This window comes from Hyperoodon ampullatus (genome assembly GCF_949752795.1).
Source record: "Hyperoodon ampullatus genome assembly, chromosome: 2".
Classification (NCBI taxonomy): Eukaryota; Metazoa; Chordata; class Mammalia; order Artiodactyla; family Ziphiidae; genus Hyperoodon; species Hyperoodon ampullatus.
Genome location: NC_136915.1, coordinates 29,739,024 through 29,766,024, shown reverse-complemented (window position 1 = coordinate 29,766,024; position 27,001 = coordinate 29,739,024). Strand labels below are relative to the sequence as shown.

Sequence of the window (27,001 nt, the reverse complement as noted above, 5' to 3'; positions counted from 1 at the left end):
ATGACGGGAGAAGTGGTTTCCGAGGTGAGTTTATGCACTTGCCTCTATCTGAAGCTGCGGAGGCCCGGCGCGGAGGGGTGGGGTGGGGCAGGGGTCGAGCTGGCCGAGTGGGTCGTGGAGGCTGGGAGGACTACAGCTCCCGGCGTGCACCGCGGCGTCTCGGCTTCGCGGCCCAGCGGAGATAAAACCACGGGCCCCGCGCGCTCGGGACCCCGCGCGCTCGGGACCCCGCGGTCGATCCCGGCGCTGGGGTCCCCGCGCCTCGGTCCCCTCGGGGAGGTTGCTCCTGGTCTTTGCGGCGCGCGCAGCCCGCCGCCAGCCTCTGCTCAGCGTCCTCATCCCGCCCCTTTGGCGCGTTTCCTGCGGCGGGAGCTCTTCCTCCAACTGCGCCCCAAAAAGGAGGAAGGACCAGGCCGAACCGGACCGCCAGGGTGAGAGGCAGCATTAACTGTAAATGGACGACAGGAATCTTAGAGACTTCGAAATTGGGTCTGGAAGAGGCCTCTGAGGTCATCACACAGGGTCCCGAGAGGTGAAGGTACCAGTCTCGGAGCCTTCCGGGAGGAGACTGGCTGGTCGCTGTCGGAATTGGCGTAGAAACGACATCTGTTTCCAGATCTGTGTTCTTTTCTGGGGCTGGGACTGGAGTGAGACACTCGTCTTGGAAGCAAAATTTAACGGGGCGCTTCAAGATAATTTTAAAAATTTATTTTTACTGAAGTATAGTTGAATTATAATGTGTTAATTACTGCTGTACAGCAAAGTGACTCAGTTACACATATATGTACATTCTTTTTCTTATTCTTTTCCATTGTGTTTATCACAGGATATTGAATAGAGTTCCCTGTGCTATACAGTAGGACCTTGTGGTTCAAGATAATATTTTAATGCAGTATTTTTAAAAATAAAAATCTGCAAAAAATTCTATTATTTGATTTTGAACAAAATATCAAACTTTGAAATGAAGACAAGATCCGACCCTGTGTTTGCACTACTCTGTCTCACTCATCTCACACTCATCCTGGCCCTGGTTCAAAAAAAGCTTTATTTACAAAAGCAAGCAGCTGACCTCATGAGTCATAATTTGCCCGTTTGATTTTTTATTTTAATATTGCACTAAAATATCTTGATTACTGAGTGTTTTGAGACCTTCTAGCCTCACCCTGTTCCTGACCCTGACTGTTGCTGGTTCTGCTGCAGATTGCCAAGAATACAGTGATTAAGAATATCACCATGGGGCTTCCCTGGTGGTGCAGTGGTTGGGAATCTGCCTGCCAATGCAGGGGATACGGGTTCGAGCCCTGGTCCGGAAGGATCCCACATGCCGCGGAGCAACTAAGCCCGTGTGCCACAACTACTTAGCCTGTGCTCTAGAGCCCACGAGCGACAACTACTGAGCCCACGCACCACAACTATTGAAGCCCGTGCTCCTGGAGCCTGTGCTCCACAACAGGAGAGGCCGCCGCAGTGAGAAGCCTGTGCACCACAACGAAGAGCAGCCCTTGGTCGCTGCAACTAGAGAAAGACCGCGGGCAGCAAGGAAGACCCAATGCAACAATCAATAAATCTATATTAAAAAAAAAAAAGAGTATTACCATGTATTGAGCAATGTGATTACCTGAACTCAGTTTCCATATCCACAAATAGTCTTACTGCTTTCCATTGTTGGGAGGATCATCAGCATATACATCATGATCCTCAGTGATATTCCTCCATTTGTGTTATTTTTGGTTATAATTTTAATAATTGTACTAAATATTCAAATCAATTTAATAGTTGTTTGAGAAACCATTAGGGTGAGGCCTTGTGACCTATTACATTACAGATGTATTTTCCCCCTTATTAATAAGTTGATTCAGAGTTCTATGAACTAAGCGTGGTCACTAACTAGTCAAGTCACCCAACATACCCCCGTCTCCTTAGATTTTTCACTTCTGACTTAAAAAAATTTTGGGGAGGGGGCTGAATTTCAGACATAAACATCGAAAGGCTGTTATAATGAACCCATCACCTAACTTCAACAATTATCAAATCATGCCAATCTTGTTTCATTTATACCCCCACCCACTTCCCCCCTTACTGGATTATTTGGCAGCAAATTCCACACATATTTCATCCACAGATATTTCATCATGCATCTCTAAAAGGTAAGGGCTTTCCAAAAAAGATAACTATATTATTACCATACCTAAAAAATTTAGAATTATTGCTTGATATTAAATAGCTAATCAGTGTTCAGATTTCTTTGACTCATACATATACTTTCAGTTTGTTTGAATTAGGATCTGAACATGGCCCCTGCATATTGCAGTTGGTGATATGTGTGTGTGTAAATATCTTAACTCTCTCTATAAGTCCCCCTGCCCCTCTTTTTTCTTGCAATTTACTGTTAAAGAAACCACAGAGTTTGTCCTATAGGGTTTCCCACATCTGGATTGCCGATGATGTTATTTATCATGTCATCTGGATACACTGAGAAACAGTTCACACAGTAAAATGCAATAAGTGCTTGATTCTTTAAATTTATTTACCATAACTCAAAGAGTTGGTCCTATAATATCCTTCAAAGGTGAACAATGAATTTTGTTTTTTTGTCCAGTAATTCTTTTTTTTTTTCTTTTATAAATTATTTTATTTATTTATTTTTGGCTGCGTTGGGTCTTTGTTGCTGCGCGCGGGCTTTCTCTAGTTGCTGCGAGCGTTGCAGTGCGTGGGCTTCTCATTGCGGGGTCTTCCCTTGTGGAGCACGAGCTCTAGGTGTGCGGCTTCAGTAGTTGTGGTACATGGCCTCAGTAGTTGTGGCTCTTGGGCTCTAGAGTGCAGGCTCAGTAGTTGTGGCTCATGGGCTTAGTTGCTCTGTGGCGGCATGTGGGATCTTCCTGGACCAGGGATTGAACCCGTGTCCACTGCATTGGCAGGCGGATTCTTAACCACTGCGCCACCAGGGAAGCCCATGTCCAGTAATTCTTTTTTTTTTTTTTTTTTTTTTTGTGGTACGCGGGCCTCTCACTGTTGTGGCCTCTCCCGTTGCGGAGCACAGGCTCCGGACGTGCAGGCTCAGCGGCTGTGGCTCACGGGCCCAGCCACTCTGCAGCATGTGGGATCTTCCTGGACCGGGGCACGAACCTGTGTCCCCTGCATCGGCAGGCGGACTCTCCACTGCGCCACCAGGGAAGCCCATGTCCAGTAATTCTTAATGTCATCCTTTTGTTAAACCACTGTATTGGTTTTTCCTTATTTCATCCTGATGATCCCATGATAATTTGTGTATCTTTATGTACTTAGAGCTTTCTGTCACCTGCTGGTTAATACAAAGTATATTCTCATTTTCTAGGTTCACCTAGAAATCAATGATTCAAAACTCATTTCACAAGAAGAAGCAGATAGTCCTTCAGACAGTGGACAGGGCAGCTGTGAAACAGTTGGGCTCTTGAGTGAACAAGGTTTGTAACAGTCAGTACTTTTATTTTTAGGAATAGAATGTGGCAGCTTGGGTTGTAAGGGGACTGGATTAATTTCATTATTCTCTGATTTATTAAATTATTAATGCTTAACCTTGTTTGTTCTGTTTATTATAAAAGCAAAATAATAGTGCTTGGACCCTTTTGAAAATAACCATTTCTATTATATTATTGAATGTATAAAGTGTCTAGAAGATACCATATTGCCTGGTTGAATGCATTCATCCTATAATAAAAGGACTTTTAACATCTGCCAGAAGGATCAGAACAGCTTTACACATTGTAATATATATAATTACATTTCTTAGTAAGAGATATTTTTCCAGGGAAAATGTTTTTCAAAATATAGTTTTAGATTTGCTTTGCTACAGTCAGTTCTTAGTGTTAGTTACATAATTTCACAAGGTGATATATCACTTGGATAATTGGATATGTTTTTGAGGAGTACGGGGACTAGGAAGAAGGCCAATGACGGTAGACTCTAAAAAAAATTGTGTTTCCTCCAGATTCAGATGAAGAGATATTTGTGAGTAAGAAATTGAAAAGCAGGAAGGTGCTACAAGAGAGTGATTCTGAACGAGAGGGCACAAATGCCTCTCCAGAGAAAACTACCTATGACGATATAGAGGAGGAAGATAAGGAGAACTTACATGCTGGAAAAAATGGAAAAGCCAGAAGGATTTACAGAACTCTGATGAACAGTGATGAGAGTGACATCGAGGAGTCTTTGTGTCAGGAAAATCTTGAAACCCAAGTGACACCTTGCTTAGAGCTGAGTCTCCAACCTGAAAACTCTGTGGATTTTACAGTTGACAGAAAGATTTCCAAAAAACCCATACATGCTAAAGAAGGAATTGGTGGAAAAGCAAAAGTAAAATCAAAGCGAAGACTCGAGAAAGAGGAGAGAAAGATGGAGAAAATTAAGCAGCTGAAAAAGAAGGAAACAAAAAATGAGGTACATTTAAAAGAATAATTTGCTGTTTCTAAGGCAGGTTAATGTTTTAGAAAAAGTTGCTTTTAGGAAAAAAAGTTGCTTTTAGTCCTTGAGGTTGTTTCTGCGCTCAGGATATACCTTCGAGTTGATTGTCTTGCAATGAGGTATGTGATTTCAAATCTGTTGGTCTCATTCTCCATTTTGGATATGAGAGGACACCTTCCAAATAAATGGGTTTCTGATTTTATTTGTGAGCACGTGGAGTTATTCTTTGCTGTTTCTGATCTGATGAAAATTAACTTTCATGGGATTTTTCATGCCTCCATCAGTCAAATGTCTTGTTTGCTAACTGGAAAAACCATCCTCAAATTTTATAAGCTAGTTGCTTAATGAAGTATTTAATTGACTTTTCAAAAACAAGTGTACTATTTATTAAGTTAGTTTTGGACAACTGTGTAAAATCACAGCATGGACTTCAAAGGATGACTATGGATTAAGAACCAGTGATAATGTTCTCGGATGCCATATACTTGTCTGTTGATGAAGCATGAGCTTTTTCTGTCCTGATGCAAACTGCTATATGCTGTTGTAAAACATTGGATTTGAAAATGATTGGATCTTGCTTTTTCTTTGTGTTACCCAGGAAGATGATGTGAAACAGCTATTTAATGACAGTGGCTGTCTACTTGTGGATAAAGACCTTTTTGAAACTGGGTTGGAGGAGGAAAATAACTCTCCATTAGAAGATGAAGAGTCATTAGAATCAATAAGGGCAGCTGTGAAAAACAAAGTAAAAAAGCACAAGGCAAGTAAAAGATGACTGCAATTAGAGCTAACCCACTGCTTCTAACCTTTGCTTTGTTTTCTGATTTACTGTTGGAACCTTAATTTTTTTTTTAACTGAAGAAAAACACATGTCAATTGATTTAAGTTTTTCAGCTGTTAATTTTGGAATTATGCAGTACAAGTGATAGACCTGCTACCTTGTTTGGGAACTAGTATTTTCATTCCCCTAATAAGAATGTTGAGGAAAGTAAGATACTTTATGTTTTGTAAGAAACAGGTAAAAAAGGGGTCAGAGATGTAAATTTTATAATCTGGTGGCCTCTAGGAAATGAACCTATAGGGTTTCAGGAAGGGTATCAAAGAGAAGCATCAGTCAAAGCATCGTTGTCCTGAGTGTTTGGAAGCATAATCATTCTTCCTGAGATTAGCTTCCTGGAAGTCATTGTCCCTCCTTAGGGAAAGATGTAATAGAGAGGTGTAAGAAATGAGGGCCCATTGGAGACAACTAATGTGTTTTCTAGGCATTAGAGGATGCTGTGTGTCTAACATTTTATATTTGATAATTATTGATTTATCATTAATGTAGTGTGATGTGATGTTGTAGTGCAAAAGCAGTCTTTGCGTAAGCAACATCCTCTTGTGTCAGTTTAATTTTTTTCCCTGTTAATCCATTTGCAATCTTCTCTTTTAGAAAAAGGAACCATCTTTGGAGAGTGAGGTCTATTCACTTGAAGAAGAAACTGAGTTATCAAAAGGCACCACGAGGAAGGTGACATAGAGCCCTATATAGTTGTCATGTTGAGCTCTTTTCCCAGGAGATTGTGGGTTTTTCAGGAATTTTATTGTGTCTATCGTATTACCCTGATTCCTAGGATATTGCTTTGTACATAGTAGGGACACAAATATGAATTGGATTGAATTAATTCTATGAGACTTGCAAATAAATGAGCTCCTGAAGTTTATATTGTTTTGATCTTACTAATGCTTACTGTTCCCTCTCCATCCTCTTTTCTTGGAGAGAGCAGACTTTTAAGGGATGAATATCTATCAATCTTTCTGGATAATAGCATTAATGTAGTCTCACTTTTTGTTTTCTTTAAGGAAAGAAAAGCAGCCAAGTTAAGTAAGGAAGCATTAAAAAAATTGCATAGTGAGACTCAGCGCCTTATTCGAGGTAAAGAAACCTGTATGGTAAACACTGAGGCAAATCACATTATTTCTTTGTAAACTCAACTTGGATGTTGGGGACTTTCCTTTTCTTTTAACAATCTTAATATGAATGAGATTATAATAATCAAGTTTAGAATTGATCTTGATGAATGGCCATTGTTCTGAAGCCCCTGGAACATTAGTATAAACTGAGAAAATTTCCGGAACTGTAGTGGTGGTAATGAGGGAGTTTTTTAAAGGGTTTTTTATGGCCTGGCTGCATCAGGATCCCTTTTACAAACCTTTCAAATTTATGAATTCTTAGGCCCCACAGAAATTCTGATTCAGTAGGCTTGAAATGGGGTCCAAGAATCTCTATTTTCAAAAAATTACTGGATCAATTTGATTTCACGGCTAGTTTTAAAAGCCACTGGTCTTCAGGGAATTTTTTTGTAGTTGGATCCTGCTTTTATTAAAGGCAGGATTGTTTTCTATTTCTGGGGATGGCTTTGGTTGTTTAGTTAACTGATTGTAAAGTGACATTTCAGAATGTACAGTATATGTATTTGCTTGTTTTGTTCCATTTTATAGAGTCTGCACTTAATCTTCCATATCATATGCCTGAGAATAAAACTGTTCATGAATTCTTCAAACGTAAACCCCGGCCCACTTGCCAGGGAAATGCCATGGCACTACTGAAGTAAGAAGCTTCTTTCCTTGTGATTATAATTTTCATAAATATTCAGTTTTGAGGCAAACACCTGGTGTAAAGAGTTCAGATTCCTCACTTCCTTAAAATTGATTTAAACGATTCATTACGTACTAAGGGATAAGAATGTTTCACGTTTAGGATAATTTTCAACTCCAGGTTATTTTCCCTTCTCTAGGTCATCTAAGTATCAGGCAAGCCATCACAAAGAAATCACAGACACTGAAAATACAACTGAGATAAATAGTGACCACCATAGCAAAGATTCTGAGCAGACAGCAGGTGCAGGATATGAAATGGAAATTAATGCATTCCCTGCAGTTTCAAAGGAACCCCAGATCACTGCTGGATCAGATGAGTCTTGCAATAAGGATTTGACAGGAAGTGAAGAGCTAGAAATTCCCGAGAAACAGGAGCAGAGTGATGCTAGACCTTCACCTGGGGACATCTCGGTGGCACAACAGGAATGCAGCTTCCTTGGGAATAAGGACAGTGAGGAGTATCAGGCTGGAGGGCTTGTGGCACCTGAACCTTGTGCCCTGGAGGAAGAAGAAGGCCTGAAAAAAACAGAAGAAGCAGATGAGAAGGTGGAAGAGCCCCACCAGCAAACTAAATCAGCAGCAGTGGTGCCACCTGAAAAAGTGAGGAGGTTCACTGTGGATAGACTGAAGCAACTGGGGGTAGATGTTTTCATTCAGCCTCGGCTGGGTGCTGACAAAGATTCTTTTGTGATACTTGAAGAACCTGAAACCAACAGAGGTAATCCTTTGAATTGTGAGGAGCTTCTCTAGAGTGATTTGTTCTGGCAGCTTTCTAGTATTTGCCACTGTGGAGGACAGGGAATACAGGAGAAACAAATAATCACACATGGTCTTATTCTACAGATGTACCAGATAGCAGATAGAAATCATTTAGATACACTTGGCAGGGTATTAGAATGTTCTAAACCTTGTTTAAATGGAAACCTGTTGATAGTTAATGTACAAAGCAGGGTACCTTGCTGTTGTTTTACGGTATGACTTTGATAAAAGCATTATTCAGTTTTTCACAGTTAGAAATATCTTGGTTCAGCAAATTGTCTGCAAAACTGAATTTCTTTTCTTTTCATTCATTCAACAAGTATTAAACTATCCACTACATGCAAGTTGCTGTAAGGCATACTTGAGAAATCTGACGTTTATCCTACACTTAAGGTACTTATGCTCTAGCCAGGGAGATAAGAAGTAGGCAAATAACAGTAATACAAGGAGGTGACATCTTCTATCATGAACATGTGTCACTGATAATTGGAAAAAGTTAAATAACATGGAGAAAAGGGAAGAGTATTCTTTGCCGAAAGAAACGTTTAGAGTAAAGAATCATAGGAGTAAAGAGGAGGGATAAGTTTCTTACAGTAGGTGATTAAAGAATAAGTGGATGTAATTGCTTGTTCACTACCTTCCCCTTTATACCTTGAGTAGGGATCTCCTGGCTTGTTCCTTACTCTGTCCCCCGTGCTTCCACAGTGGATGACACATTGTAGGCAGCCATGTTTACTGAATGAATGAATGAATGAATGATCCTTCAAGAGAGAAATCAAGTATTACCCACATTGGGTAGACTTCCTGACTTGTCGGTAAAATTAGGTGTTCCCTCCTCTGCAATGTGATATGATAATTAAGAGCTTAGGCTCTATAGCAAGGTTGGGATCTGAATCTGGATTACACTACTCACTGTTTAAACTTGAGTCTGCTATTTGACCTCTCCAAGGCATCTTTTTAAAAAACTGAAATAACGCTATGTGGTTCACAGGGCTTTAGTGAAGATTTGTTGAAATAATGCATACAAGTGGATAGCATAAAGAAACGCTCAGGGCTTCCCTGGTGACGCAGTGGTTGGGGGTCCGCCTGCCGATGCGGGGGACACGGGTTCGTGCTCCGGTCCGGGAGGATCCCGCATGCCGCGGAGCAGCTGGGCCTGTGGGCTGTGACCTCTGGGCCTGCACGTCCAGAGCCTGTGCTCTGCAGCGGGAGGGGCCACAGCGGTGAGAGGCCCGCGTATCGCAAAAAAAAAAAAAAGGAAAAAAAAAAGAAACGCTCAAATGGTGGCTGCTTTTTCTATTATCAGTGAAATTATTTACATCAAAACTCTCCTTCATTAACTAACATGGTTGGCAGGTGCTAGGTCAGCCACAGTATCAGTCTTTGTTGATTGAATGGGTGGACTTTGCGGAAGTGGAGAGAAGGATGTTCTTAGAAGGGACAGAAAGAGCTCTGTGTGGTGCATATTGGGAGGACGTGTAAGTCAGTTTGACCAGAGCCGTTGGTGGGGGTGGAAGGGTTTTGTAACAACTAGCATAGCTCTGTTAGCAAAGAAGCGTGGAAATAAGCTGTTGTCCAGAACAGGGAGAGAAAGTTTTGTTGTGTGGGACTAGAAGTTATCTAAATAGTCTCAGACTAAAAGGTGCGGTAGCACTTTTTGAGTACTTACTATACTAATACTGTGAAATTTTGTTATATGGGACTAGAAGTTTTCTAAACAGTCTCAGACTGAGAAACAAGAGGGAAGAAACCTTTTTTTTTGCATACCTACTATATTAGACACTGATAGATCTTTTTATTAGTTATCTTTCTTAATTTTCATAGCCCCAGATATTATTTTGCACATGAAGAGCCTGAGGTCTGGAGAGGTTGGGTAATTTTTCCAACATTACACTTGGCTTATACAGGGAACTAGCACCATGCCTGGCTCATAGTAGGCACTTATTTTTAACTCAGAATATGTTTTCCTTCAGAAATAGTATTTGACATGGATATTGGGTTTCCAGATCAGCCTGTTTCATAATATATGAAGTTAGGATCAACATTTGTTCATTCATGCCGTAAACTTTTATTTAGCATGGTGTTGGGTGCTGTGTATGCAAGTAAGATGTAGTCCCTTCTCACAAGGAAATTAAAGCCTAGTAGGAGTAACAGGCAGAAAAATTGGATGTTAAGTGCTGTGCATACTTTGAGCCTAGAGAAAGTTCCTCACAGGGAGTCAGGGAAGCTTCTGAAAGGAGCTCATACCTGAGCTGAGTCCTGAAAGCTGAGTAGGAGATACCAAGGCAGAGAGGTGAGGGAGGGCTTTCTTGGTGGAGGGGACGGAGCTACAAAAGACACAAAGACAAGAGAAAGCTCTGGTTAGCTGAAGTGAAGATTGCAAGGAGGTTGGTGACTAGAGGCCAGATCATGCAGGGCTTTTAGGTGGAGACATGAGCTGGAGCAGAGACTTTTCACTTAGAGAGGAGATGAAAGGTGTTGGGAAGAGACGATGGAGGGAGAGGAGCTTGACCAGGGGTTGTATAGTGAGGAGGGTGGTGGTGGAGTCATGTGGTAAAGGGCAAGGAAAAGGGGTGCTCCAGTGGGTTGGGGGATGAAGAGTTCTGAGGGACCTGGCTTCCTCCAGAAGAATGAAGGCAACTCCTGCCTCACTCTTATTTAAGGTCCTGAGTAATCTTCCTCCCCTTCCACTTCTTTTATTCTCTTGGCACCAGTGATGAGCTGCCTATTTCTGTTCCCTTTCCACTGCCACTACCTGTTGCTTCCAACTTACTGAAATAATATAAAATGGGATGCAGACTTACAGTTTCTCTCCCTACTCTTTGGTTTGCAATGTAAACATGCCATCCTTTGGAATTGGATTTTTTCTACTAATAAATAATGTTAGGGACTCAGAATAAAAAGGTTTCTTTCCAGTTCTTCTCTTTTTCTACTAAGACTCTCTAGGGAGGGAAAGCCCACATCTACATGCCAAGCACAAAACTGCTAAAGTATGATTTGAGCGCATTTTAGAAAAAGAGCCAAACTTGGAGTATCTTGGACATTGTATCATGGAAGAGAAGGCACAGCATGTGAAAATAGCCAGCATCCCTCAACCCCAAAGGAGCTTTTCTTCCTCTCCTTTCCTTTCTGTCAGCTCTTTTACACCGGATCCCACTATGGTATGATTGACTTGTTAAACAGTGAGAGAAGTAACAGCTAGCTGAGGGAGAAAGGAAAGAAAGTTCTGAGCAATAGCAGTGGGGAAGAAGGGAAAGGCCCTGTTGCTATTAGACCATTGAACTCATACTACATGTGTGTGTGTGTGTGTGTATTCATATTCCTGTTTATATACAAGTTGGGCGTGTGGTACAGGGACCACTTCTAACTGGGATTTCCTTTCTGATTGTACTGATTATATCTGTAAAATTTTCACGAAGAAACTTTTCCAGTCCTGCCGCTGACTTACATCACTCATTGCATTGATTGTTATTTTTTTTCCATTTTTTAAATTGACCTTACTCGTATTTAGTGAGATTGCTAATAAGCAGTGAAATGTTCAAAGAAGGGAATTTTTTAAAAGGAGACTGAAACCCATGAGAAATTAAGCCCTTGAATAATTGAGGAGTATGGTATTTTTTCTACCAGCTTAATACTTTTTAAAAAAGAATTGCACATATTTATTTTTATTTTTATTTTTTAACATCTTTATTGGAGTATACTTGCTCTACAATGGTGTGTTAGTTTCTGCTTTATAACAAAGTGATTAGTTTCTGCTTTATAACAAAGTGAATCAGCTATACATATACATATATCCCCATATCTCCTCCCTCTTGTGTCTCCCTCCCACTCTCCCTATCCCACCCCTCTAGGTCACAAAGCACCAAGCTGATCTCCCTGAGGAATTGCACATATTTAGAAACTTCATTGTAAATTTCTACCCTAAAATGAGTTTTGAAGTATATTGAGGAAGTTGCAGCAGTCCATTAGTTTGGGTTAAGTTATATGAATTGGACACAGGTGTTGGTAGCAAAGGAGATTTTGGTATTTCTCTGTGTGTGTTTTTTTCCCTACAAGTTTGTTGAACTTAAAAAACATAGCTTGTAATTCTTAACTGGAATCTTAAAGGCAAACTGACATACTGGTTGGCGTTTTGTTTAGAACTGGAAGCCTTGAAGCAGCGTTTCTGGAAGCATGCTAATCCAGCAGCCAAACCCAGGGCTGGTCAGAAGGTGAATGTGAACATCATAGTGAAAGATGTGGGCACTGATGGAAAGGAAGAGCTCAAGGTAGATACGGTACCTGTGACTTTGGCAGCTGAGAAGCTAGATGGAGCTAGCCACACAAAACCAGGTATTTGCGTTCATGGGGGTTTCTTGGTTTATTTTTTTGGCTGGGGGTGGGGATGGGTGCCTCACTCTTTGTACTCTGGCAGGTCTTTATGGCTACTGAAGACCCTATAGTGAAACGTTATAGAATCTTTTTCCTTGGAGACTTTGGAGATGGGACAGCAGTACCTCTAGCATGATTCATGTGTGTAGCATTACCTAGTTGTGTGGGGTGGGTAAGAGGAATTATTTCTTAAACTAGCCTTTGTCTTATTGTTTAAAAAAAAGTATCCATTGTAGAAAATACATGGAATAAACAAAAAACTTCTACAGTTCTCTATCAGAGACATCTTCTGTAACCATGTTTTATATCCTTTTAAACTTTTTACATGTATTTTTTAAACAGACAGTACATGTCTGTTTAAAAAATAAAACAGTAATGCAGTCATACTGTGCATTCTGCTTTGTAATCGGTATTAGGGACAGGTCTATTGTTTCCACTCCCACTTTGAAAATACGAGTAATATATCACATAGAAAAAAATTAAAACACTGAGGAAAAGGTATAAAATGAAAACTTAGTCTTCCCAAAGGCAACTTAACAATTTCTTGTGTGTTCTGGGAAAATTCATATGCATATGCCATTGTGTGTGTGTGTGTGTGTTTGAGTGAGAGTGAGAGAGAGAGAGAGAGAGAGAGTCATTGAACACTTATACTCTCTGCCAGGCACTGCTCTAGGTGCTTTACAGCAAATAACATTAGTGTCCTTATTTTATATGTGAAGAAACTGATATACAAAACATTTAAACAACTTGTTCAAATTTATATAACTAGTAAGTAGTAGAGCTAGCAGCCTAATCCAGACCACCTAACTCAAGAGTTCAGATACACATATTGCTTTGGGGGCACTTTTTTTTTTTAAGAGCTGCATGATATTCCTTTGTGCAAGTATAACATGATTTGTTTAACCATACTCCTGTTAATGGACATTGTGTTTGTTTCAGTTTTGGTGTTTCATACAATATTGCATCCTAGTATCAGATATATGTTAGTAAATTTTGATGCAAAATTCCTTACAGTGGAATCAGTGAGTCAAAAAAAAAATATATATATATCATTCCCATTGTCCTTCAAAATACTTGCACCGATTTACACTCTGAATCATGGTGTATAAGAGTTCCTGTTTCTTCCGGTTAATAACGGATATTATCAAGCCTTCAAATTTTTGCCAAATATATAAAAAATGGTATCATTATTTTGATTTGTATTTCTAATGAGAAGGGATGTTAAGCATTATTTTTTTAAATAATTTTTAATTTTATTTTTACTAATTTTATTTTTGGCTGCATTGGGTCTTTGTTGCTGTGCTCAGGCTTTCTCTAGTTGCGGCGAGCGGGGGCTACTCTTCATTGCGGTGCATGGGCTTCTCATCCCGGTGGCTTCTCTTGTTGCAGAGCACGGGCTCTAGGTGCGCGGGCTTCAGTAGTCGTGGCCCGTGGGCTCGGTAGCTGTGGCTCACGGGCTTAGTTGCTCCACGGCATGTGGGATCTTCCTGGACCAGGGCTCGAACCTGTGTCCTCTGCATTGGCAGGCGGATTCTTAACCACTGCGCCACCAGGGAAGCCCTTAAGCATTATTTTAATTTTATTTACAATATATGTTCATTTTTCTGTGAACTACCAGTTCATATTGTTTGCCCATTTTACTCTTGAGTTGTTTCTCTTTTTCTTTAATGTGGATAAATGTACCAATATTTTCCTTCATGGCTTCTGAACCATAGACTTTTGAAGGCCCACTCCCCCACCCATCTTTTTTTTTTTACCCTTTTAAATAATAATTTTATAATCTCTGTAATATATTATCGCAGGGTGTAGAACATAATTATGGAAGTTATCTCCTACACTCAATTCATGATATTCTCCATTTGTTAAGATAACAAAAGCCTAGACTCCTAAGGTCTCTGATTTTCCTTTTGGGATGTGTCTAGAACACCTCTGGAGTTGCCTAAAGTGGACACTTGTGTTGTTGTAGTGTGTAGTTGGTCATTACGTCTAAAGCATCTCTTCATATTTCTGTTCAGGGGAAAAGCTTCAGGTGCTGAAAGCTAAGCTGCAAGAGGCAATGAAACTCCGAAGGTCTGAGGAGCGCCAAAAGCGCCAAGCATTACTTAAGTTAGATAATGAAGATGGATTTGAAGAAGAGGAGGAGGAGGAGGAAGAAATGACGGATCAGTCCGAGGAAGACGGAGAAGAGGAGGGAGAGGAAGCTTTGGAGGAAGAAGAGGCAAAAGAGGAGGAAGAGGAGGAAGAAGGCAATCAGGAGGTTTCTGGCAATTATGTGATTTTGTTACTAGGTCATGATGAATAAGGAAGAGAGAAAATCAGCTTTGAGTAAGAATATAATGAGCATGTTCAGTTGTATAAGAGATTTCAGGGGCAGAGATAAATGTAGCTCATATGTACTTAAATATTAGTGCTTTCAGTCCTTTCAGCACCAGGGAACACCTGCAGTTCACAGAGCCATAGCCTTGGCTTCTACCTGTTGGTTTACATATTGCACCATCATGCTAATATTGAAATGGCTTTGTATTAATAGAGATTTTATCTTTGTTGTTCATTTAGGTTTCTCTATTCAGAATAAAAAGCACTTTTAACCTTGGCCAGGTTGAGGTCTGGAATAAATTCTCAGACAGCCCGAGACCTTCCTGAGTTAATTTTATTCTTTGTTGAGGAAGATATTTGTAGAAGGGCCTCTTGCCCTTTTTCTATAGTATTGTTTTCCACCTAGAGAAGACAGATGGTGATAGGACTTTTGGTATTAGAAAAAAGAAAATCGTCCTTGTTTGAACACTGGAATCATTTAAAAGAACTAGTTAATGTTTAACCCTGGGTAAAGGAAGAGGAAAGCCATGGCTGAACTGGGCAGGATGTCATAGTTTGTGGTTGGTTGGAGGTCAGTAGTTGTCCTGCAATCTCAGGCTAATCATGTAACCTTTCACTGACTCAATAAAATGATAATCCGGTTCTTTCATGATCTTGTGGCAGTTTGGGGAGGGTAAAGGTAAAGTAACATAAGTATAAAAGAGCTTTAGAAGTGTTAGCGTAAATTGTGTTAATGATAATGGTTAGACTGAGCTTCCTTCAGGTTTACCTTTTCAGGTTTAAGATGTGACTTGTAACTAAGCAGCCACATTTCAGGCTGACAGTGTGTTTGCTTTTAAATTTTTTGACTTGTATTGTTCTGTTTTGGGGTTGTGTGATTGGTAAAGATTGCAGAATTCCTTCTCGGTAGTGAAGAAATAGAAACCAAAGATGAGAAAGAAATGGATAAAGAAAACAATGATGGCAGTGGTGAAATTGGCAAGTCAGTTGGCCTTCTCTCTGTCCCCAAGCCTCTCTTGTCAGATTCTACCTTCCTTCTATTTAAGGACAACTCTCCCAAGATGGGGTAAGTAATTCTCTCTAAGGAAAGATAAGATTCCCTGGTATTTGCCCCTCTAGTAAGAAGCAGAAACAGATACTCAAACAATTTACCTTCTTATTTTGTAGTTACTCTGCTAGTGAAGAAAAATCAGAAATAGATGAAAACTCAGGCAAAAGACCTAGCAAACTAGGTAAGTAGTGACTCTTTCGTAGAACGTGACTTTTCTCTGATCCTCCAGCTTTGACACTTAAGGACTACAATTCCTTAAGGTTCCTTTTTTTGGAACCCTAGTGGACTTTTCCCAGTCTTACCTGTGGCAATGACAGGAATTTATGAATTAGAATATTTTTCTTGGTCCAGTTTTTGAAAACTTACATGTAGTTTCTTTACAGTTGACCATGAGCATGTAATAGGTCCCTAGTGAGTATGTGTTCATTGAATGAAACATGAAACATTTCTATCATATGTAGACCAAAGGAAGATATGTAAGTGATTGGATAATGGAGAGAATGATCATAGGCATTAGGCAGAAAGACAGGAACTTTCAGGTGTCACTTAGCTCACAGTGATAAACCCTGATAATGTTATCTTAGTACCATAATTGACCTTTTTAAAAAAAAAATTATTTATTTTATTTATTGATTTTTGGCTGCGTTGGGTCTTCGTTGTTGTGCGTGGGCTTTCTCTAGTTGCGGTGAATGGGGGCTACTTGTCGTGGTGCGCGGGCTTCTCATTGCGGTGGCTTCTCTTGTTGCAGAACACAGGCTCTAGGCACATGGGCTTCCGTAGTTGTGGCATGCAGGCTCAGTAGTTGTGGCTCATGGGCTCTAGAGCGCAGGCTCAGTAGTTGTGGCGCACGGGCTTAGTTGCTCAGCCGCGTGTGGGATCTTCCCGGACCAGGGCTCGAACCCATGTCCCCTGCATTGGCAGGCGGATTCTTAACCACTGCGCCACCAGGGAAGCCCCTGTAATTGACCTTTAAAGTAATGTTTTGGAACATGTAACTTGAGAGGTTTGCCAATGGGTCTTACCTGACAGTTTCATTCTCAACTCTTTTTCCTAAACAAATCTAACTTATTTCTGGAATCATGTACTTAAAAGTTATTTCTCTTTAGATGAAGATGATTCATGCTCATTACTGACAAAGGAGAGCAGCCACAATAGCAGCTTTGAGCTGATAGGCTCCACAATTCCATCCTATCAGCCTTGCAACAGACAAATAGGCCGTGGGACCAGTCTTTTTCCTACGGCAGGAGGATTCAGATCTCCTTCCCCTGGACTATTTCGAGCCAGTTTGGTCAGCTCAGCTTCTAAGGTAAGATGGCAGTGGTTTTCTAATCTCCTTCCGCTTTTGCTTCCCATATTGCTAAATAAAGTGCGTCCAAGCCAACAACTCCCACCACATTGTGTATGTTTAGTTTTAAAAAATCCACCCCTTTGTGTATTTATATATATATATAAATTTATTTTATTTATTTAGTTTTGGCTGCGTTGGGTCTTTGTTGCTGCATGCTGGCTTTCTCTAGTTGCAGGGAACGGGGGCCACTCTTCGTTGCGTTGCGCGGGCTTCTCGTTGCTGTGGCTTCTCTTGTTGCGGAGCATGGGCTTCAGTAGTTGTGGCTCACGGGCTTAGTTGCTCCGCGGCATGTGGGATCTGCCCAGACCAGGGCTCGAACCCTTGTCCCCTGCATTGGCAGGTGGATTCTTAACCACTGCACCACCAGGGAAGTCCCCCTCTTTGTGTATTAAAAACAAGCCTCATCCAAGGTTCTTACCTTCTTGAAAATATTTTTCTTTGTGCTCCTCTTGGCTATGCATTGTCCTCCTCAACTGCAATTGCCTGAGAGTAGATTAAATTTTACAAATAGCAACTTCTGTTGTTGTCATGACAGTGAATGACATTTGTAAAATGTTTTGTTTTTGTTTGGTTTTGTTTTGGTGCCAGAGTTCAGGAAAGCTGTCTGAGCCTTCACTTCCCATAGAGGATTCCCAGGATCTGTATAACGCCTCCCCAGAGCCTAAGACACTTTTCCTAGGAGCAGGAGACTTCCAGTTCTGTTTAGAAGATGACACTCAGAGCCAACTGTTGGATGCAGATGGGTAGGTAGTTTTATGTTTCTGTGGGTGGATGGTGCTGGGTACTGCTTAATTTCGTTTAAAAATAAAGTGAGCTTCTGTCGCTCCATCTGTGCTTTCTCTTCTGAGAAAGAGGTGTACAGACCATTAGTATTACATTCCACACGTTTGAACAAAGTCTGTCTAGAAAATTAAAAGTAAATAGCCTTGGGCTTCCCTGGTGGCGCAGCGGTTAAGAATCCGCCTGCCAATGCAGGGGACACGGGTTCGAGCCCTGGTCTGGGAAGATCCCACATGCCATGGAGCAACTAAGCCCATGCGCCACAACTACTGAGCCTGCACTCTAGATCCCGCGAGCCACAACTACGGAGCCTGCGAGCCACAACTACTGAAGCCCAGGCGCCTAGAGCCTGTGCTCCGCAACAAGAGAAGCCACCACAGTGAGAAGCCCGCGCACCACAATGAAGAGTAGCCCCGGCTCGCAGCAACCAGAGATGGCCTGCGCACAGCAATGAAGACCCAACACAGCCAAAAATAAATAAATACACTTATTAAAAAAAAAAAAAAAGTAAATAGCCTTGCTAGCATTCTGATCCTTCAAATTTCTGCATTGTATGACATGCATAGCTCTTATAAGGTCATCAGATTTCTCTGCATCCATCCTACTATGTTAGGATTGTTGGGTAGGATTGAGAATTGACACTTCTGTGGCACATTACATGGCCATAAATTTTGGCTGCATTGGGTCTTCGTTGCTGTGCATGGGCTTTCTCTAGTTGCGACAAGTGGGGGCTACTCTTCGTTGTGGTGGCTTCTCTTGTTGTGGAGCACGAGATCTAGGTGCACGGGCTTCAGTAGTTGTGGCACATGGCCTCAGTGGTTGTGGCTCATGGGCTCTAGAGCACAGGCTCAGTAGTTGTGGTGCACGGGCTTAGTTGCTCCACAGCACGTGGGATCTTTCTGGACCAGGGCATGAACCTGTGTCCCCTGCATTGGCAGGCAGGTTCTTAACCACTGCGCCACCAGGGAAGTCCCATACCCTTTACCTTTTGAATAGGCTTTATTCTTTCATAAACTTCCCCCTCCCTCTTTAGATCGTCACAGGCTAAAGTGTGACACTCTTGTCTTCTGGTTCAGGATTCAGCTTCTAACTTTGGTATTGGAGATGAGTTCGGGCTTTTCACCCACCACTTCGTTTTTTTCCTAGAGAATTTCTTACACTCTTCATTGGGCTTGTAGGTTCTTAAATGTTAGAAACCACAGGAATCAGTACCAAGCTTTGAAGCCTCGATTGCCATTGGCCAGTATGGATGAGAACGCCATGGACGCCAACATGGATGAGCTGTTGGATTTGTGTACGGGAAAGTTCACATCTCAGGCTGAAAAACCTCTGTCCAGGAAGAGCGACAAGAAAGAGAACATGGAGGAACTTCTGGATCTTTGTTCAGGAAAATTTACTTCTCAGGGTAATTGTCCAACAGAGCATCAGGCTCACCACAGCCAAATATCTTAAGTCAGTGTCCTTGAAAAGAAGCCCCTTACTCTCAGGTGAGAAGTTCACAGAAAACAGAGCTGTGGTGGATTCTTGAGCATAGGTTGAATTCACTGCTTAGCTCCTGACATTTAGAGCTCCTACTTTCTTAGAGTGGTGAGGTATCAACTTAAAACTGCTTTAGCTTTGGCCATATGACTTGTCATTTATGGCTAATATATGTGCAAAGCTTAGAGCAGCGTCTGCTGCATAGAAAATTTCACATAAATGCTAACTTGTTACTTCCACCTGCACACCCCTTTCTCCCCCTCACACCTCTGCTAGAATGTAAGCTGTTTGGGAGCTGCGATCTTTGTTTTGTTTGCTGAATGACTGAATGAATGAATGGTGAGCTCTTTTTGGCAAGCTTACCTTAGAACTGTGTTGAGCTGGCCTGTCTTCAGATGGCTGGGGAGAGAGGATAAAGCTGTCATTTCTTGGTGACAAATCTTTTTCTTCATTGTGATGTAGATGTCTCTACTCTGGCTCCATCAGAGTTAAATAAGCAGGAGAAGGAGAGCAGTCTGGGTGATCCAATGGAAGAAGCACTTGCTCTTTGCTCAGGCTCTTTCCCAACAGACAGGTGAGTCTCAGTGATTGGAGGGAACTCGGCAAGTCTGGTGTTCTGATAAAATACTGGGGTAAGTTTTCTGGGCTCAGGAATAAATGGTCATCTTAGGGGCTTCATATCCTGTCTGAGAGTCTTGCAGTCTTTTTGAGTCTCATATTTGCATAGTAAGGAAATTATAATGCTTTCATTTAGTTGGTGGGGAACAGGGTAAAAAAAGGCAAGAAAAAGCACATGAAAGTTCTCAACATCACTAATAATTAAGAAAATGTGGGGGCTTCCCTGGTGGCGCAGTGGTTGAGAATCCACCTGCCATTGCAGGGGACACGGGTTCAAGCCCTGGTCCGGGAAGATCCCTCATGCTGTGGAGCAACTAAGCCCATGCACCACAACTACTGAGCCTGTGCTCTAGAGCCTGTGAGCCACAACTACTGAGCCTGCGTGCTCTAACTACTGAAGCCCGCGTGCCTAGAGCCCGTGCTCTGCAATGAGAAGCCACCACACTGAGAAGCCCGCGCACTGCAATGAAGAGTAGCCCCTGCTCGTCGCAACTAGAGAAAGCCCGTGCGCAGCAGTGAAGACCCAACACAGCCAAAAATAAAAATAAATAAAATAAATAAATTTATTTTAAAAAGAAAATGCAAATCAAAACCATAATAAGATACTACCTCACACCCAGCAGTTATTCCACTTTTGGGTATATACACAAAAGAAGTGAGAGCAGCGTCGGTAATAGATATTTGTACACCCATGTTCATAGCAGCATTATTCGTAATAGTCAAAAGGTGGAAGCATCCCAAGTGGATACATACACAGTGGAATAATATTCAGCATTTAAAAAGGAAGGAAATTCTGATACATGCTACAGCATGGATGAACTGTGAGGAGATTATGCTAAATGAAGTAAGCTAGTCACAGAAAGACAAATACTGTATGATTCCACTTACATGAGGTACTTAAAGTAGTCAAATTCGTAGACACAAAGTAGAAGAGTGGTTGCCAGGGATTGTGGGGAGGGAAGAATGGGGAGTTGCTATTGAAAAGGTATAGAGATTTAGTTTTGTAAGATGAAGAGTTCTGGAGGTTGGTTGCATAACAATGTGAATGTACTTAACACTAATGAACTGTACACTTAAAATGGTTAAGATAGTAAACTATTTGTATTTTATAACAATTTAAAAAAAAATTTTAAGGGCAAGACATCTCGTTTCCTGTTTCTTGAAGAGATTGTTGCTGCTATAAAATATTTTCAATTCCTAAGTTGGCTGACTGCTTGTAGTTTGCTTTCAACTTGTTTATTGATTTGTTGATTTGCATTTTAGGGAAGAAGAAGGTGAAGAGGAGGAATTTGGAGACTTTCAGCTTGTCCCAAATGATAATGAGTTTGATAGTGATGAGGTGAGTTTGAAGGGGACAGAGTAATCATAACTGAACTCCATGTATTGCTGCTGTGTTTGCTTGTTTTGTAGTTTGAGTTCTTGAGAATTCTGTTTGGCATGTTATTAGAAGCAATTTCCTAGAATGAAATGTTTGGGCAGAAGTTTATAAATTCCTGTCTTAGTTGAGGATACATTTTATTCTGTGTAACTTTGCATGTGATACTATATGATTTTGCAGGATGAACACAGTAACTCTGACAATGAAGACCCGGCACTAGAAGACCATGAAGATAATGATGAGGAAGACCTCCTGCAGCAATCCGAGAAGTTGAAAAGGCAAATGTAGGTGTTATGTCCCTTCCTTCAGTTGCAAGAAAGTTCTCCTGACAGTTGAGTTGTAGTTTGCTACATTTGCTGGTTCTATTTTTGCTTTTTGTGGTTAACACAGGTTGAATAAAATCCATTTACGTGATATCTCTTGAGTATTCAAAGATGGTCACGTCCTCCTCAAGTGATTCCTATACTAAACATCCCTAGTTCTTCAGCTGTTTCTCACGTGACATTGCTTCCAGACTCTTCACATGTATGGATACTCTCTTTATCTTCAGGTGTGGTCTGACTATCGCTCTATATAGTGGTACAACCACATCCCTTGTTCTGGTTGCATACTACTTATAAAGTAACCAAAGAGCATAAGAGCTGAGTCACTGTAGATCCTGAGGATCTAGTAGATGACTAAAATTCCCCATGTCTTTTTTCCTATGAATTACTGTCATTCCAGGTTTTCCTCATCCTAGTCTCAGGCAAATGACCCCCCTTTATTTGTTTAATATTGTTGTTGTCGTTTTGATCATGAAAGTAAGCCATTTATTTTGGAATATTTCAAAGAATACAGAAAGACATAAATAAAAAGTCATCTAGGAACTTCCCTGGTGGTACAGTGGTTAAGAATCCACCTGCCAATGCAGGGGACACAGGTTTGATCCCTGGTCCAGGACAATCCCACATGCCGCGGAGCAACTAAACCTGTGTGCCACAACTACTGAGCCTGTGCTCTAGAGTCCGAGAGCCACAACTACTGAGCCCGAGTGCTGCAACTACTGAAGCCCGCATGCCTAGAGCCCGTGCTCTGCAACAAGAGAAGCCACTGCAAAGAGAAGCCCGCGCACCACAACAAAGAGTAGCCCCTGCTCACCGCAACTAGAGAAAGCCTGCTTGCAGCAACGAAGACCCAACGCAGCCAAAAAAAAAAAAAAGTCATCCATGTCCGCCGTCCAGGATATTTTTGAAAGTGGTGGTGGTGGTTATTATTACCTCATAACTTTTTTTCAGGCATATATTTTTATGTGGTTGAGATCTGTACAATTTTTTTTGTATGTACAATTTTGCATCTTGCTTTTTTTTCCTACTTACCATATCTGTAAGATTTTTTCCTTGATATTGAAGGTTTTATAAAAACCATTTTAATAGGTATTCCACATTTTATTATTTGTGAATGACTTTTGGAATTCAAATATAGGACATCATATTGATCCTTATTAGATTTATTTTGTTGTTTTTAGCCCATCATTCCATTCTATTGAGATCAGTTTGGGTTTCTAATTTGTCACCTGTCAAATTAACTATTCATACAGTTTTGGGCCAGCTATAGATTTTTTTTCCTAAGGCAAGGGTTCTTAAACCTTATTTAACTATAGAGTCCTTTGTTCAAATGAAATCTTATAAAGAATGGCAGCTAAAAATTGAACTGCTCAAAGAGGGTAGATGGGAAGATTGAGAAGCTTAGTGGCTATTGGCCCCTGAAGGAATTCTTCAGGAACCCTGGGAGTTAGAGGAACTCAGCTTTAAAATAATAATGGAAGTCTTTCATAAAAAATCAGCCTTCGGGGCTTCCCTGGTGGTGCAGTGGTTGAGAGTCTGCCTGCCGATGCAGGGGACATGGGTTCGTGCCCTGGTCCGGGAGGATCCCACATGCCGTGGAGCGGCTGGGCCCGTGAGCCACAACTACTGAGCCCGTGTGCCTGGAGCCGTGCTCCACAGTGAGAGGCTGCGACAGTGAGAGGCCCGCGCACCGCGATGAAGAGGGGCCCCCGCTCGCCGCAACTGGAGAAAGCCCTCGCACAGAAACGAAGACCCAACACAGCCAAAAAAATAATAAATAAATAAATTTATAAGAAAAAAAAATCAGCCTTCAGAAAGCCATCAAGCTTCTGCCACTCATGACCATAGGTGACAGCACTTTGAACCCAGATGACAGCAGATTTGTTCTCGATGTGAGCTGAAGTCAGAAAAACTAACTTGTAGTGGTTTAGATTACTACTAACTCTGAGCTTCAGTCATACCTGTAACTTGAGGATCAAGATTTGGCGGGCTGTAAGAAGACCCCAGTCTATTACCTTTCCATACTATACTCTCTCTAGTCTGTCTCCTGAAGCTGGTAAGCTTAAATACAAGACAAAATAGTTTGAACCTTCTGGCAGGTATGTCCCAAATATATAGAGGGGATTGAGAGTTCTGGCTTTAGAGTCACCAACCTAGGTTGAATCCAGGCTCTGCTGCCTCCCAGCTATGTGACCATTGGTAAGTTGTTTACTCTCTGAGTCTCAGTTCCTTCAACTGAAAATTGAAAGGAATAATAATACCCCTCCCTGAGATAACGCAGTAATGCTCCAAAGCACAGTTATTGGCACACAGTATATATTAAATAATAGACTTTTAAGTATTATCAAAATGTATTATTATTATTAATTTAATCTTATTGTTATTAGATATGGCTCTGTGTTCTGCTTTTCTCATTGCTGTGTGTATATTCATTGTTGTATTTTCTAATTTTCAATTTTCTAGGAGATTGAAGAAATACCTGGAGGATGAGGCAGAGGTGTCAGGGAGTGACGTGGGAAGTGAAGATGAGTATGATGGGGAAGAGCTTGATGAATATGAAGAGGATGTAATTGATGAATTACTTCCTTCTGATGAGGAACTACAGAGTCAAATCAAGAAAATACACATGTCAGTATCCCAGCAAGCCCTTCTGAATAATGAATGGGGTGTGTCTTAAGGCAGGCCCTATAACCAGCCAGAGTGGTCCTGGTTTTGAACACCATATTTCTCCTGTTGTAGGAAAACAATGTTGGATGATGATAAGCGACAGTTACGTTTGTACCAAGAAAGGTACCTTGCTGATGGGGACCTGCACAGTGATGGTCCTGGACGAATGAGGAAATTCCGATGGAAAAACATAGGTATTTTGATTGTTGCCTTTAGAAGCAAATTGTACAAGGTACATGTTTGTCCAGTTTAAGACAGCAAGAGGAAATCCAAACTATAGCAGGCAGCTGTGGAGGAGGACCTTGCCTTGACCTTTATTTTCTATTAATGGATAGGAAAAGCTTGTGTCAGTATATTGTAAATGAAAAGGGTTCACTTGTGTCTGCTGAGACACCCTCTCCTGTGGGGAGTGCAGAATGCTAATAGCCTTAACTCTTTGCTTTAGATGATGCTTCCCAGATGGACTTGTTCCACAGAGACTCTGATGATGATCAGACTGAAGAACAGCTTGATGAGACGGAAGCCAGATGGAGGAAGGAGCGAATTGAACGAGAGCAGTGGCTTCGGGACCAGGTAGGAAGCCTGCAAGAAATTCTCCTATTCCGACCCTACTTATGAGGGTCACTCCGTCACCCAGCTTGTCATGATAGTCGTCAAAATCTTGGGCAATATATCGCTGTCACTTTTTTTTTTTTTTTTTTTTGCGGTACACGGGCCTCTCACCGTTGTGGCCTCTCCCGCTGCGGAGCACAGGCTCCGGACGCGCAGGCTTAGCAGCCATGAGCCTGCCTAGCCGCTCTGCGGCAGCCGCTGCATGTGGGATCTTCCCGGACCAGGGCACGAACCCGTGTCCCCTGAATCGGCAGGCGGACTCTCAACCACTGTGCCACCAGGGAAGCCCTGCTGTCCCTTTTAATCCTTGAATTTTCTTTTGTGCTTTGAGAAGGTTACCATGGGCAGTTCTAGTCATGTTTTTGTCCAAAATCGTGTGTGTGTGTGTGTGTGTGTGTGTGTGTGTGTGTGTGTGTGTGTGTGTGTGTGTGTGTGTGTGTGTGTGTGTAAAGCAACAAAGAGTTGCAAAAAGGAAAACAAATGCTGTCCCAAGTACTCTAGCTTCCAGGCTATACTAATTATTCGGGGGAGCTGTGGGCTTCTGTTAATGCTGTCTGATTTTTATTTTCAGGCACAGCAGGGGAAAATTGCAGCTGAAGAAGAAGAGGAGATTGGGGAAGATAGTCAGTTTATGATGCTGGCCAAGAAAGTTACAGCCAAAGCTCTGCAGAAGAATGGTGAGCTCTTAGTCCTCCTCAGGGTCTAGCCCCCTGGATTGTTAGGGCTGGAGCCTTAGAGGTGACTCCAGCCTTCAGGGGCTGTTGCAGCTTACTCATGGGCTGGTGTCTCATGTTATCTTAAAGAGGTCCCTCAGATGGGGAGAGACAGTATTCTTTCCATCTTAGACTATTGGGCAGTCGACATTGTGATTGTGAGTATATGTAGCTGGTTTTGCTTTATGTTCTAAGGCAGCTCAGAGGAGTGAATTCTGGCTTCTTTATTCAGTTGCCCAGGATTATATACTTAAGTGTTAGAGCTGGAATTTGAACCCAGATTTGCCTAACCCCAGAGCTGAAGCTCTTAAACACTCCTTAACACTCTTACCACTCTTGTTTTTTCTTATTATTACTGTTACTTAGACAATAAGTTCAGCTGAGTTGTCTGTCTTCTCTTAAGCCGCTTAGCTGTACTTTCAAGTCATGATTATAAAATAATCAGAGTTCCTATGGCTTTAGTTTATTGGTTTAGTTAAAGGCTTGTTAGCTTGTTTAGATTTAAAAGTAATTCTACGCAGCTTTGTCCAGAACAAGCCTCTCTGTCTTTTCTTTTCAGTCAGTCGCACTGTGGTTATTCAAGAATCAGAGTCTTTATTCAGAAATCCTTTTGAAGCCACCAAACCGGGAAGTGACAACCAGGTTGGTTGGGGACCTTGTTAGCCTGATGTCATGATCTTCAGTGTTATAAAGGCCCAGGTCAAGTTAAGGGAATGCTCTTTCATTAGCGGAGGGAGGTGGCTGCAAGAAATGGAAGTAGATGTCAAAGGAGCCTACCGTTTCTTTTCTACTTGAGCAGGGTAGGACTGTGTCCCCTCAATACCTGGTGGAGGCGGGGAGGGGCTGACTTCTCATTCTTCCCTTGGCACTTGGAATTTGATACCAGGAATTTGATGACTCTTCTTTCCTCAGCTGAAGATGGGCTCACTGCTAAACCAGCCCAAAGCTGTGCTTCAGAAACTGGCTGCCCTGTCTGACCTCAACCCTAGTGCTCCCCGAAATTCAAGAAACTTTGTCTTCCACACACTTTCTCCTGTCAAGGCTGAGGCAGCAAAGGAATCATCTAAGCCTCGGGTAGGGAATTTGAGAACTGATTTGGTGACTCTCCACAGCAGAGTGAATGAATGAATGAATGAATGAGTTGAATTGAATTGAATTGAAAATATATATATTTTTCTGGCTTAAAGGCTTAAATGCTGCAGTGTTAATCTTGCACTCCCAATAAGGTACAAGGGGATTGCTACCTGCAGTAAGTAATCAGCTTTGAAACTTGCCTGGAAATTTTCTATTTCTTTTTTTCTAATGATCCGTGATTTAACTATGAGCTGCTTAAGAGCTAAGTGAAGCTAAGTACTTGTATGAAGTTCTTGAGTTGGCTCTTTCTCTGCTCTCTAGGTGAGGAGAAGGGGTCCGTCTTTAATGACATCCCCTTCACCTAAGCGCCTCAAAACAGATGATAGCACTTCAGGATCGAAGCAAAGCATCTTCAGATACTTGGAAAGCTAA

The 27,001-nt window shown here is 41.6% G+C and overlaps 1 protein-coding gene across 2 annotated transcripts; it reads left to right on the top strand.

Annotated features, from left to right (window-relative positions):
• Positions 1–27,001, top strand: CLSPN (claspin; the record flags this gene model as incomplete). 2 transcript variants are annotated; one of them, XM_079728395.1, is made up of 25 exons in its annotated part: positions 1–24; positions 3,335–3,443; positions 3,968–4,416; positions 5,039–5,200; positions 5,873–5,950; positions 6,283–6,355; positions 6,922–7,030; positions 7,218–7,798; positions 11,980–12,171; positions 14,226–14,467; positions 15,414–15,592; positions 15,694–15,758; positions 16,684–16,883; positions 17,514–17,668; positions 18,884–19,110; positions 19,647–19,758; positions 21,066–21,141; positions 21,361–21,464; positions 23,967–24,131; positions 24,243–24,364; positions 24,616–24,743; positions 25,354–25,459; positions 26,055–26,137; positions 26,408–26,569; positions 26,891–27,001. In XM_079728395.1, 25 exons carry the CDS (start codon positions 1–3, stop codon positions 26,999–27,001), a joined length of 4,014 nt encoding a protein of 1,337 aa, XP_079584521.1. The 2 variants fall into 2 exon arrangements, with proteins under 2 accessions (XP_079584521.1, XP_079584522.1); XM_079728396.1 differs by lacking the exon at positions 11,980–12,171.